We start from the raw sequence: 14,123 nt of genomic DNA, 5'->3' as shown, positions 1-14,123 counted from the left end.
CGTCTAGGTGATGGGGGCTGTTCACGCAGCCCAGTTTGCTGCTGGAAGAAAATCCTTACTCCCTGATGGCTGCTTGAGGGCTGCTCTGACGCCCCCTGCGAGCTGTCTTTCCACCAGTGCCACCAGGCTCGTTCCTGCGGCGCCCCAGCACCTTGTGAAGACGGGCCTGGTGGGGAGTGCGATCAGGAGAGGGGCACAGCGGCAGGTGTGCGCCGTACAGCTCACACTACTAGAGCTGGCCTGTAGTTAAATGCAGTTTGTCACACCCCCACACCCCCCTCCAGGGCTGCCAGTCGGGTACTTTGTGGCACTCTGGCCCTGTCCCCGCGCCTGCCCGTTTGTTTCACCGTTAGGGGGTGTCGGTTTTCGGTTTGGATCTTTCCCTTTTTGCAAAAAAAAAAAAAAAAAAAAAAAAAAAAAGAAAAGAAAAGGGGCAATCAGGATTTTCGGAGAAGTCTCTCTTGAAAAACCTCCATCTCTAGTTGCGTTCAGGTAGCTGGTACCTTGCAGATAAATGCAGTTGCCTGCAAAGATGGCAAATCAGGGCGCTCTAAAAATCAGAGAGTCAACACGCTCTACTCCAGGATGAGGCAAATACCTGTTGTCATCTAGTGTAAACCTGCATGAGCCAGACACAGTTGGACTCCTCCTCTGCTGGCCTTCCTCTTCTTCTATCTCAATTCTTTCAAAAGGCAAAAAGAGAGACAAATATCACCTCGTTTCCTACTCCCCACTGCTAGCTAATGGGGGGCAGCTTATTCTGGTTTTCCCTTAAGCTGTGTTCTCCCTGTTTCCCCTAGAGGCAGGTTTTTCCTGCTCCTCTTGCTCCCTGCGCTCGGCTACGGGTGAGCATCTCAACTGGCTGAAGGAAGCGAGACCTTCAGCCCGAACCAGTGGCATTTTGCTGTCACAGTCGCTTTACCAGTAGCACCAGCTGAATGCTTAAGCTCCAGCGAGCACCCTGGGCATCATCTCCCTATCACACCGGCTGCTTTAGAAGTTAACTGCCTGAAGGGTAGTCACCTGCTGGTTGGAGCCAGCCTCCCCTGGAAGAAGAAAGCCAGTGAATGAGCCTCTCCTTGTCCAGGTTGCCCCTAACCCGAAGCATCATCAGTTCTGTATTCTCAGTGTTTACCACACTGTGGGCTCACCCCAGCCAGCGTGATTCAGCCCAGAGCATCCTTTTTTTAAAGGGAAGTGTCCCTCCCCTGCTTTGAAACCCCTGGGGATCTCCTCTCCCAGCATTTATCAGCAGCAGCCCTGGGACAGCAGGAGGCCACACAAGCCCAGCAGGGCTTCCAGAGGGTCAGTGACCTACCTCTTGGCGAACAAGGGTGGAAATTCTTGCGTTGGGCTGCTGTAAAGGAAGCGTAAAGGCAACGGTTAGAAGCGTGGAGGTAAAGACACACCTTGGGCAGGGGCAGCTCCCACAGGGCTCCACAGCTGACCCCCACGGCGCAAGGCATTAAGGGGCCACGTAACACCGTTTGGGCAGAGCTGGCAGCGAGCGGGTGCGTTAAACCTGCGCCAATTGCGGAGCAGGGGAAGCAAAACTAGGAAGAGCGGCTGGTTTCGACATGCGAGGTAAAGCAGCTTCCCCAGGGGCTTCTTTTTTTTTCATTTTATACCTTCCTGACGGCTGTTTTTCTTCCTGCATACAAACCTGCCTCCCCCCATGCCCCACGACACGCAGGGCACCAGGGGAACACCACCCCTGACGTCCTCACAAACCCTGCCCGAGCACTTCTGCCCTACCGGGCACAGCTGAGCGCTGCTGGCACATCCCCTCCCTGCCTCCTCCCGCACCAGCAACCTCCCGATGCCTCATTGTGTCACCCTGAGTTACAGCAAGAGGAAAAGGATTTATAGTGAAAGCGAGTGGCACAGAAGTCACTACCATGGCTCCTGGGGGAGCAGAGACTTTGGAAATTTGCCTTTTTTTTTTTTTCCCCTCCCAGGAAAAACATGGACAACAGAGCCTTGAACACCAGTAGCTCCCATCCATCCCTCACATTCCTGTTACCCGTCCACACGTTACCGTTGGGTTCTTTCCCCCCACAGAACTATTTTGAAGCTGCAACTAAGATCACGATCTCGTAAACCTAGCTGCTGTTCAAACCCAAGGGAAAGGCAAGCTGTCCCAAAAAGCTGATCCATATCGGGTGCAGTTTATATTTGTTCTGATTTTCCCCTTCCGTGAAACAAAACTGGAGACAGCAGCATTAAGAACGGAGTCTGAAGATTGAAGTATGGATGGTGGGCCTCAGGGAATTAGGGATTATCACGGTTTTCCTCCTCCTGAAATTTCATCCCTCTCAGTAAGGAAGACTTCCCAAGACTCTTGGAGGAGTGGAGAAACCTGCAGAGATCCTTGGCGCTTCTAGAGAGACGCCAGCTACGTCTTCTCCGCTCCTTGGAAAGGTACCCCTCGCCTTCAGAGAGCCTGGGGTCAGGCCCCCCTCCCCGCGAGACCACCTTCAAGAGCCTCTTCCCCGGCTCCTGCCCCACGCTCGCACGCTGAACACTCACCCGTTGCTCTTCTTGGCCGCCGAGAGGACGTAAGCACGTTCCCTGCTGGCGGTGCGCCTCAGGACGCTGTTGGCCGCCTCTGTCCTGGAAGGGAGGGAGGGAGGGAGGGGGTCACATTCTGCTCACGCTGTTAGGGGCTGCGGGGTGGAGCCTCGACGAGGCAATAGGTGAAGCACCCAGCGGAGGTTTGTGCTAAGCCTGACAGAGCTCCCGTGCCCTGGGGAGCAGAAATCCAGCCAGAGCTAAGAGGAGTAACGACGTCTTATCTCTTTCTTTAGTATCATTTGCGCCGGGCCACAGCCCTTTGACATGGAGGTGAAGCATCAGGAATAAAAAAAAAAAAACAACCCAACCAAAATACTTCCTCTTCCAGGAGGGCAGAGGGAATCCCCCTTCTCCAGATCTGTCCCGTTGCAATATTGCACACCGCGGGACAAACAAAGGGGACACAGGCTTCGTGGCTGACGTGGCTGCTACGCGGGCTGCACCTGTCTGTACAGACACCAGTACCACCACGTGTCCCAAGGGAGAAGCGCAGACCTCAAAGGGACTTTTACTGGTTCGTTCCCAGTGGGCAAATTACCAAGTTTGCATTTGTAAAAGTCTTATATCTGAGGAAAAAATATCTTCAGAAACTCGACTGAAGGCAACCAGGGCACTGGCTGCACCAGACCAGCGGATCTACGACCCGGACCACGCACGCTCTACTCCTGGTACCACAACGAGAGACCCGGATCTGGACTGAGACGCGAGTCCCCAAGTGGCCCGGGCTCAGAGGCGCGCAGGGGGCTCTGGGAGGTGGGCTCCTCCTTTTCCCGCCAGGCCACTCGTACGTCTCTCTCTCTCTCCTCACAGAGACGCTCCGCAGCTGATGGGTTCCACAACCCATTTCCAGCTGCCCAATTAATTGGGGTGTGCTGTCAGGCTGCATCACGTCAGGCTCTTAATTATATTTTGTTGGGAGCGCGGTCGCCTGCGGGCAGAGATGCGCTCTGTGTAGAAATATCTGCTTATTCTTATTTTATTGCAACCAGCCCTAATGGCTCAGCTGTAACCACCATCGAACCGACCCTCCCAGTAACGAACAGCTAAACTGAAGTGAGTCCACTCGTCGTTGCCCCTGCGAGGAAAAGGTGGCCACCCGGAGGGCATACCTCTTTTTGTGCTCAGCTGGAGTAAAAGGCACATCCTCCTCATCCGAGTCCACCGATTTTTGCTTGACGTTATAGGGAGCTCTGAAAGAGAAAGGGAAGGGAGAGCCAGGGTCAGGGAACCCCCTCTGCAGACTGCTGCAGAGGCAGCACGAGCAAAAACCAAGGTAAATCCAAGGGCAGGGCACGTGGAGACAAGCTCAGCCCCTAGAAGCGTTGCACACGAGCGTGGGGAGACACTTGTGTTTTTCACGCACGTTGAGGCGCACGTGTCCCCGTAGGATTTTGGTTCCTTAGTGTAGGGGTTAGGCCTAGGGGCTGGTTCATAATAAATCCTCAGCTGCATTTCAGAGCAGAGCCGCAGCCTTCGACAGCAAAAGCTGCGCAGGAGATGTGAGCAGGGCTGTTCTGCCACACGGCCCCTCCTCTCTCCTGGCTTCAGAAGGGCCACCAACGCTGCCAACCAAGTCCCCAGGCTGCAGCCTCCACTTTCTGCCTTCATTTCTACCCAGTAACCAAATTCGTCCCGTACCAAGGCCACCACCAGTTCAAGGAACACCTCATGGCCCACACGGGTAGCACGGGGAACTGCTGTGGTTCCTAGCGAGAGCTCGGCCAGGCTGTCCTGAACACGGGCACCCTCACGCAGGTGGCTTCACCCCTGAGGCTCGGGTGCTGCCGAGCCTGCACGCGGGTAGAAAACGCTGCTCCGCTTTGCACACTCACAGCTTCTTGTAGTCCTCAGTGGTCATCCTGTAGCCAGAGGAAGAACGGCGCAGGCCGTGTCCCTTCGCGGCAGCGCTGCGGACGGCACAAACCACGTCGGTTAACGGGACCCTCCTCAGCTCTCACCCACCCTCTCCCCCAGGGCAGCTCACGCTCCACAAGATGGGAGAAAACTTGGGATCCCAAATATCCACTCCCTGAGTTCAGGGAACACTATTTAACTGAAGGGCAGTATTTGCCCTCTTTTCGCAGCCTTGGATGAGGATTTGAGGTCTGCTTTGCCTCCCAGGGCCACTGTGAGTTGTCAGAACCGGTATGGGCATACCCTTCCGTGGGATGGTGCTACTCCATCCCAGGTTCAGCCAGTGAGAAGGAAGACGACACCTTGTGGCATCATCCTTCTCCCCAGATGAATCAAAACAGGGGGAAAAATGGGGTTTCAAAAGGTTTCACTTGAGATGCAACAAAGCATCTGCTTAGATCAGAGCCATACCCAGATCTTACTGGAATTAAACTTCAGTGCCTTTTACAAGACAGGTTTCAAAAAAAAAAAAAAAAAAAAACCAAACCCAAAACCCAAACAAAAAACCACCAAACCACATGAAAAACATCAAAATGAGGAGTTACAGCTTTGCAAGGATTCCTCATGGTGTGTCACCCAAATCCACGAGCCCTTTCACGGCCAGCTGCCATCCCACGCTCTGGTGAGGAAAGCAGGGAGTTTGAAGCCTTGTGTTTTTCCCTTGTCTGCTAAGTGGGGCTGTTAAATGAACAGCTGCATCTTCCAGCACCCAGAAGGGATTTAGTGGAGCTCAGCGGAAGCCCACAAGCACTGGCCAAAGTAAAAGGATGATTAGAAATATATACAATATTTAAAAGCTCATTTTCACGAGGAAGATGCACACGCACCTTTTTTGTGCTTCATTCGAAGACGAAGAATCTGGCACGGAAGGGGTCTTATCGATGGTCTTTGTGAACACCCCTCTGGGGAGAAAAGAGACACGTTAAATTTTTTGCAGACCAGAGTTTGGAACTCAAATCAAGAGGCTTGCAGCCCCTCTTTGGCCTCATGTTGTCCGTGTGTCCTGCCGGCTCAGGACACCAGGAATTAGGAGGTGCTTCCTTGGGAGAGTCATCCTGAGAAAAATCCCATCTTCCTACTCCCTGCCCTTAGACAACACGGTAAAATCAGCTCACGCAGAGGGTTGGGTTTGGTGCCACAGGGCTGCCAACCTCGTTAGGGTCACGGTGGCACCGGAGTCTCCGTGGGCAACGGCCCATGTGTCGGAGGAAGCCGAAGCACAAAGCCCCGTCACTGGTGCCACGCTGATCGCAAGGACGGTGAAACATTTTCACAGAACAATAACTCTTCCGTGTGTAATGTTGCTCATGCCGAGGAGATCTGGTTTTCTGTTACCATCACCACCAAACTACCTGTTAAACAAAATGCTGGGGACTATCTCTTCACCAAGGCACTCCCTGAGCATTGCAATGCTCCTAACTAACAGGAGAACCCAAGAGACAGTCGTATGGGTCACGCTTGTTGCTCCTGATCTAGTTTCTCCTTCCCCTACAGCCAAAATTATGCCACTCCGTACCAACCTGATGAGGTAACCGGACTGAGGCTTGGAGGTGGAAGACCTGTGCAAAGAACAGACAGGAGTGAATTAAGAAACATGAGGAAAAACAACAACAGCAGCAGCAGCAGCACGAGCATTAAAGGGAAATGTTCACACGGCTGTCGAGCCAAAAGTCTGGCTAAACCAGCCTTGAGCGATACCTCAACCGCTGCACCAGAGTTAACCTTGGAAGGATTCTTTAAAAATGAATAATCATCAGAACAAACTCGATAAAAGGTTTTTATGAGAAAAGTGAATTTTAGAGTTAGCCAATTAAAATCAGCCACGCCGACAGTGTTTTCTGGCTCAAAATTAAGTCTCCAGATTGATGGCACAGAGGAAATTGGTGGAGATCCTGGTGGTTTTCTCACAGGAAAACCCCATCTTCACAGTAACGTCTCTGGGGGTCTGTTCTCAGGAAGGGAGTGTGGCACAGCTCCCCTGGAGGGAAAGGAAAGGGACACCTTCCGGTGGGGATGTGGCCCCTTGCACCAGGGCAGGAGGAAGCATCCCTGAAACACGCTTCAAGCTGTCCTGGAGGCATCCTCCCGAGAGCAAGGTGGGGCCCAGGATGGGCCTCAAGGCCCTGGTTCCCATCCAATGAGCTCAGACAGGCTCCCTCCAGCCCTGCCCAGGCACCACCCCCTCTTCTCCTGTCTGTCCAGGCGCCCTTAGGGTCACAAGATAATTCAGCCAGAAAGCCCAGCAGGTCTCTCTCCAAGCAGGGTGAGCCGCCAGCTCAAGGCTCAGCAGGAAGGCAGGTTTACACCGGCCACCGCCCCCACGCCCGAGGTGGCTGCCAAGCTCAAGCGTATCCCGTCGCCTTCCCAGAAGTGCAACCTGGCTGCAGGCTTGGCCGAGCTCTGGAGCACTCCCGCTGGGATGAGCTGGAGGACGAGCGCTGAGCGCAGCCCCAAGCTCTGGATCCCGGAGTGCCCTCAGAGCGGGCCCCGGCAGGGTGCAGCCCATCGCAGCCCCGCGGCCTCGCTGTTCCCTGAGCTTTCAACGGGAGCTGCAGGGAGGCGGAGAAGTTGCCCGGCTTGGTGTGGGAATGCCTGTCCTCACTCTGAAGTATAAGCGGATCCTGAGCATCCAGGACTCCCTGTCACTTCAGATGCCACATTTCCAACGTCACAAACATCCCTGGTTTTACGTATCCTGTACCTGATAAAGCGCTATGTGCAGGAGGAGGCAGAAGGAGGTAGGGCCTGGCAGGGAAATCATCCTAATTGCAACAAGAAGCAACAAGAGCTGGCACAGAAAAAGAGAGAGGAAGAAGGAAACCGCTCAAGGGAGAGGGCAATGCTCCCCCAACAATGGCACTGCAGCTACCAGAGCTCTCACGTACGATTAAGCCTTTTCCAACGGTTTTATGTTTTAGGACACTAGTCCTACAAGCTCCTGGGTTCCCGAAGAGCCCCCGTGCTCTGGCCCTGAAGCAAATCCAGCTCCCAGAGGGCTACACTTGCTCTGAGGAGCCCCCATGCTTAGAGCATCCAGTTATTGCACCAGCATGGGAGCTGATGCGCACCAGTAACCTTGTGGGATCGCGGGCTTGAAGGCATCCCTTTCACCGGCATTAAAGACATCAATCCATCCGTTCATCCACCTGGACTTTGCAGCAGACAAGCCGTGCTCTCTCCGAGGGGACGGTTTGTAAGATGTTATACTGACCAACGCAGGCTCCCCTCAAGGACTGTTTTCTCCGACACCATCGCAGCAGTGAGCGGGCACGAGGGGGCGAAGAAAGAGCGGACGTTTGTGAAGCACCAGTGAAAGCACACACCGACCCCACGAGGTAAGACAGAAGGGAAGCGGCAGGACGGGTCCCCAGAATTACCTGTTGCTCTGCGGAGCCGTAGGTGTTGAGGCTGGGGATCCCCCACCGGCCCGTCCAGACCTGAGTCAAGAGAAAACACAACGACATAATGAGCTTCTGATCGTGCTGAGCTGCCTCGTGCTGGACACGGCCGTGACGGTTGCAGAGCGAGCTGCTGAGAGGAGACTGATTTGGGCTTGGTTTTGTTTCTGATTAAGAGAAGCTGGTGCAGAGTGTGGTGTACACCCTGGTGCAGGGGTGGCTGCGTGACACAGCCCCATGAGCTGCAGGAGGAGGTGTAGACCTGGCCATTTTATCACGTAAGCTCCCCCTCATCAAGGTCTGCCCCTTCATTTGTCACTCCGGAGAGACTGAAAGACAATCCGGCTTCAAAAAAACTTGGAAGTTCTCCCGAGACTTCAGATCTGCCTGTGCTGCTGGATTCTCAGGCCATTCCTCAGAGCTTCTCCCCAGCCTGCGTTTATCAAAAGTAAACAGGAGGACCCCTTCCCTTTGGGAGCGTCCTTTCCTGGCATCATGGGGACCCCAAAACATGCTAGCACCACCTCTGCTTCTTCTGCAGGCCAGAGAACAGGGTGCTCACGGGAGGCTGGCGAGGGGAAGGGAAGGGAGAAGCGGAGCGTTCCTCGGTGGCCGTACGTACAGCTGGCTGCTGCTCTTCTCATCCTCAGAGTCCGAGTTATGGTGGTGGATCCAGCTCTTATCTCCTTTCAGGGTGGTGCGAACCTTCATCTGCTTAATGATCCTCCTGCGGTCTTCATCCGTGGGGGGAATGGCCCGTCCTAGGAGAGGCAGGAGAGAGGGGAAGGGTTGCTGAGAAAGGGCAAGAATTCGCAGTAGCAGCAGGTGAGCCGGGGTAAATCTCAGAGCAGGGAGCACAGCTCTCCTTTCAGAGACTCAAACACTGAACAAGCCTTTTGCCACTTCCGATGAAAGATGGGAACAAGCTGTCATCCCCACTTCAGGATCCATTTACCCTCGTGCATCACCTCCTCTACACAGATTCACACAGGTCTTGCTCTCCTTTCAGAGGACTGTTTACCCTTAATGAGTCCTTTTTCTCTCAGGAAGACCAAAGACATTCAGTGGGTGGTCTAATCACATATCTACAAAGCAGTGAGTTTCCTCGGGCATTTCCCACCCCATCAGCTCTAGCAAAAGGCTTTTTTTTGGTTTCTGGGAGAGGATGATGTGTCTGGGGCACAAAGCTGAGCCAAGACTTGGGGGTTAGAGGTAAGCCACAAGATGCAAACACCCAGCGCCAGCTTTCTCTGGTGGCCTGTCAGAGTTGGAGGAGACCCGTCCTTTGGTTCCTCGTTTCCATTACAAAGTTTGGCTTCAAAAACATATTCTCGAACACGTCTCCCTAATGGTGTGGTTCTGGCCCAAATCTGGAAACGTCCTACCCTGCATGGTCTCTCTTTTGCTGTCCAACAGCAACTCTGCCACCATCCTTGTCTCTGTCCAGGCAACGAACCACAACTACATTCTCTGGGTGAGAAAGTCAGCAATGGCAATTAAAATATGACATTAAAACGTAGGACATTGCAGAAGGTCATGGATTAGGAGGTGCTAAGTCCTCCCAGGGGGAAAAAGATTGGGTGAAAAAAGCTCAGGTTAGTGGGGAGGAGTATTGAAGGCAAAAACTTTGGGAGCAGGCAAGGAAGGAGACAGGAGGCTGGCGAAGGGGGAATGATCTCTCACAAGGGAAGGAAGTGTCCAGGTGACAGATGTGGAGGATTCCAGTCACCCTTGAGTGCCAAAGTCCTGCTAGACCAAATTCATTGCAGCTGGATACTATTTAAAAAATAATTTAAAAATGGCTTTTTAACTGGGAAATTCCCCATCCAGCATTTTCTTCTGAGGAAACAGCTGTTTTCCCATGGAGAAATTGTAAGATTCAGACCAGATAAGGAAATCTCCTTTTCGATGTATTTACCCCTGACTGTCTTCCATCTTTGGCCATTTTGGAAACGGCTGGTGAAGGCTGAAAACATCAAGCCTGCTCCTCACGTCACACTTGGACCAATGCAGCTCAGGGGTTTAGAAACACCGAGAAGTTACCGCGGCTTTACAACTTCTTACCACCCAAGCCAGGGAAGCTGCCGGCCTGCCTGCACACCCTTAGCCTGTGGCAAACATGAAATAGCCCAATTTAGCTGCCAGGAACGGAGGGTCAGCGAAGTCTCCATATCTGGTGCTCGTGGTGGGCTAGAAGGCTGCCCAGAAACAGTTATCACCGAGCAGCTGCCGGGCAGTAAAGGGATTAATCTCTGACACACAGTCACGGGCTTCACATATAGTAGGGGTTTTATTTTTGTTTTAAACAACTGGTCCCACTGGATCGTCTCCGAGGAAAACACAGCTGTGGCAACGAAGCGAACGTCCTTCCTCCCGTGGAATGAGCGGTTAAAAGGCAGAGTTAGGCAGGGCCACATCGACGTCGGGGTGCAGTTTAGGGACCAGCAGCAGCCCTCCTCACGGGGAGCACCGGGAAAGGGAAGGGCTGCTTTTCGTAGCACTGAAATGGCAAATTAAATCTATTGCCTCATTTCCACTCTTCTCCGTATTACTGTTTCAGGTCACCTGTGGATTTGGAAGCACCAACCCATCTAGTCACACCTAAGCATCTGTTGCTTAAAAATTAAATCTCAGGGTCTGCCACCGAATTTACAGCTTGGGCATGTTCCTGGGACAACTCAGAGCAGCTTGAAGCCCCCAAATGACTTTTTTCACACTCATTTGATAATAAGACGTTATTAGGAGTTGATTGCTAATAAAGGCAGTCTTCTCATTACTGTATGGATACCGCACGCTGCACAAGGGTGGCCTCCAGCCCACAGACTTTTGGGTTTTGTCTCTAGAAAAGACAAGAGGGTCTGGGTAGACTGAGATACAGGGAAGCCATCCTGGTCAGCTGCTGCACTGCCTGCTGGACTGTCAGTGGGCATTTCAGAGGCAGAGAATTTTAAGGAGGGTCTTGAAAAGAGAATAATACGAGAATTTATTTGCTCATCTCAAAACCTCAGCCAGGCCATAAGCTCTCCAGACCTTCATGGATACTTAAGTTCCAGCCAAACACACATAACTTTGGAGCTGCAGGTTGGAGCAGGTCCCGGACAAAGAAGAGGTGTCCGCTACCCTTGGACACAGTGAGGGAGCTGAGCAGAGATGTGACAGCAGACACAGCTGGGCAAAGGCGGCAGAGGAAAGCCATGACAGTGGACAGATCCCCAACAGCTTAGGATGGGAAAAGGCGTTACCTTTACTGACACCCAGGGACATCATGGTTCTCAGAAGTGCCTTCTGCTTCAGTTACTGTTTGAAGACAACAAGCCCCTGGAAGAAATGATGAAGAAAAAGCAGAATCATAGTTCTGATACAAAAAATTTTGACGTTATGTGGAAGGGAGAGCACCACAGCAGTGTCACAGCCACAGATCCTGGAGGATGGGGACACTGTGGCATATAAACCAGAGGTGGGATTTCTCCCCCTGCCATGTACCTCCAGCAGCAAGGGTAGGAGAAATCAAAAGGGTGCGTTCTCCACACCAGTAAGTCTTCAGGTTGGCCATGACAGATGTGTCCTTCTGGGTCTGGGAGGAAAGTGGTGCAGGAGACCTTAGGAAAAGTGCCCCGAGCCACTCAGGTGGGACAGACCTTCTGGAGTCTATAGAACTCAGGGCAGCTGAGGCTGCTTGGGTGAACCTGGGTATTTTTGACAAGTGGGAGTATAACATAAGGGCTCTCGACAAATTTCGGTTGGCAGAGATAGCTGTTATTCCCCCAAGATACAACAGAGAGAACGTCCTGCTGCCTGGCTCGGAAGCAAGAGTCAGTTCTTGCTTCTGATGGCAGCAGGGTCCCTCCTTCAGAGGCCCACAGGAAAGCAGCAAGGAGAAACTCCTGGATGCACCACCTCAGAGGTGCTCTCAGATGAGGAATTTGCAGAGCACTGATTGTTTAGTGCTGTAGTTGAATCAAAAACAACCACAAACTAAAAGTCAGGGAAAAAAATTGGTTGTTTCAGATTCAAGAGATTTTTTTTTTTTTTTTTAATTTGTAAACAAACGAACCAACGAACAAAAGCAAAACCCCTCAAAATGGACCCAGAGATTAGGAGAGCTCAGGTTAACTCAGCACCTGATTACGTGTTCATCAGAAATGTTTCTCCTCTTTTTTCACTCTCTGAAGTTTTTCATGTAAGCTGTGGGATGAGCCCTTGTTTCAGAGGAGAAAAATCAAAGGCAACTTCCAGCTTTTACAACCCTCCGTTCTCTCCTTGCCAAATCTGCTGAACCTGGATTCTTCAGTGACTATGCCACTCATTAATAAAACTGCCCAACCCCATTCAGGAGTCTGTGAATCTAAAATTAGGTTGTTATTATCTGCTGGTGGGCTTGTCCCTGCAATATTGCTGTGAAGCCACACGCCCAGGGCTGCCGAGCGCTGATCTCACGGCATTGCTTCTTGGCAAAGCCTACTCCTTTGGCTTGTCTCAGCCCAAGATCTACCTCCTGCGTATCCACTCCTCATCCCGTTTGCACTGAGACGGTGAACAAGCTCTCTGCTATTACCCCAAGGCTCCCTCTCCCTTTTGCAAACACTCCCAAACATTAATTCAGCTTTCACCATGAGCAGCCAGCCCACCTCTTTTCTTATCCTTCCCAGATCCCCCCTTCCCACCCAAATTTAATCGACTCTGCTATTTAGAGAGGAACGAAAACCGTAGCATTGTCATTGATATCCATGAAGAGCCTCTGAACACTTGAGTATCTTTGTGCTAAAGGTGGGAGACATGGCTACAGCTGACAGACCTGTAATCCAGCGAGGGTTAAAAAGAAATTGCAGCATCTTGGACCTGCACATGGAGAAGCCGTGGGGCTTCGCTACCTACAGTACCCGAAGGAGGCCCATTCAGACCACAGCTACCTTGCTAGCTCCGAGTCCGAGGTGCATTTGGTGCTGTCTTCTACATACTAAATTCTTTCCTATTCCAGGACAAAACAAAGCTGAAGCAAGTGGAGGAGGAGAAGCGATGGAAGAGAGCTATCCCAAGAGTTCAATACAGCCCTGATGCAGGGCGAATCAGGGGCAGAAGCAGCGACAGGCTACCTGCTGCCTATAGCAGAGCTGTTTGGAAGCTGGAGAGCTGCTGCTGCTACCAATCTAGCAGTGTAACTGAGAGGTGATTAGCCCCCCACCACTCTTTTAGAGGAAAAAGCAGCGGTTTAGGAACACGTAGGAGATTGTCAGGAAGGTCTGGAGCGAGGACTGGGGCTCACTGCGCTCCCAGTCACGCCCCGCAGCTCCGCCTGGTACGTACCGCGGGCACCGCGCGCCAGCCCTGCGAGAGGCAACGTCGCCGTTTATTGCTTAAACAGAAACTTTGCTTCTTACTCACACAGTTCCCCCAACAAATACACCCAAAAGGAAGGGAAGCCACGAAGGGTGGCACTCAGCTTGCGTATAAAAGTGTGCCAGAAACTACACGCTGGCCAAGCCTTTTCCTCTGGCGCTGCCTTCCCTCGTCCTGGCTCGCATCGCCCTGGGAGGGACCACAGCAAGCACCATCTTACCCCACTGACATTTCTGGCTTGGCAAACAGGCGTTGGAACACGTCGGTGGTGCTCACCAGGCTTGGCTTTGGGGGACTGGCAACTGGTTTTGGCCAGCCTGCTTTTTCCAGCTGTGAATCAGGCGGCGGCGGCAGCCCGGCCCGCTGCAGCGCTGGATGGTGTCACCTGCACGGCCTGGCCCATCGGGATGTCGCTGCTGCTCGGCTGGCAGGAACTCTGGCCTCAGAGCCGCCTGCCCTCTGGCCCCCCACCGCCACAAGGAGTCCAGAACGAAGCTTTCAGCAAATCCCCTGGGGCAGATGCAGAGGGGTGCAGAGGTCGTTCTGTGAGAGATGGAGAGGAGTCCGCTCTTTGCTCCCCTGTAACATCGTTTTCTCTCTTTCATTAACGAAGGCTATCAAGTGGTTGTTTTTACCTTTCAGCTGAGGATCGAGGCAATACAGCCTAAAGAAGATCACCAGAAGCTGAGCGTGTTCAGCAAGAAAAGAGCAATTCAAGCACCCTAGTTCTTGCCCGTGTTTTTCAACCACCTGCTGTCGGCTCCTGTTGGACAGGGACCCTGGGCTTGGTGAAGTTTTGGGCTGGCTGATCTAATGTGTGCTCTAGCGCCTGTCTTAAAAGACAAATCAATCCAGGTTATACCACGACTCCTGCAGTGAGAATAACTCAGCATTTCTCGG

General features: G+C 52.6%; 1 protein-coding gene across 1 annotated transcript in view; it reads right to left on the bottom strand.

Moving 5' to 3' along the window:
* The window catches only part of ZNF185 (zinc finger protein 185 with LIM domain), a 30,070-nt gene extending 18,917 nt beyond the window's left edge, over positions 1–11,153 (bottom strand). Inside the window, exons 1-10 of the mRNA XM_086470370.1 lie at positions 11,129–11,153; positions 8,509–8,647; positions 7,866–7,925; positions 6,009–6,047; positions 5,316–5,390; positions 4,407–4,481; positions 3,684–3,764; positions 2,530–2,613; positions 1,319–1,357; positions 599–682 (exon numbers count right to left, since the gene is read on the bottom strand). Coding sequence (XP_086326496.1) covers positions 599–682; positions 1,319–1,357; positions 2,530–2,613; positions 3,684–3,764; positions 4,407–4,481; positions 5,316–5,390; positions 6,009–6,047; positions 7,866–7,925; positions 8,509–8,647; positions 11,129–11,153 — 701 coding nt within the window. The remainder of the gene's footprint in view (positions 1–598; positions 683–1,318; positions 1,358–2,529; positions 2,614–3,683; positions 3,765–4,406; positions 4,482–5,315; positions 5,391–6,008; positions 6,048–7,865; positions 7,926–8,508; positions 8,648–11,128) is intronic.
* Positions 11,154–14,123: the final 2,970 nt, after the last annotated feature.

This window comes from Leptosomus discolor, chromosome 9, assembly GCF_034619465.1.
Source record: "Leptosomus discolor isolate bLepDis1 chromosome 9, bLepDis1.hap2, whole genome shotgun sequence".
NCBI lineage: Eukaryota > Metazoa > Chordata > Aves > Leptosomiformes > Leptosomidae > Leptosomus > Leptosomus discolor.
Note: the sequence above shows the minus strand (reverse complement) of the source record. Positions and strands in the feature narration are given on the sequence as shown.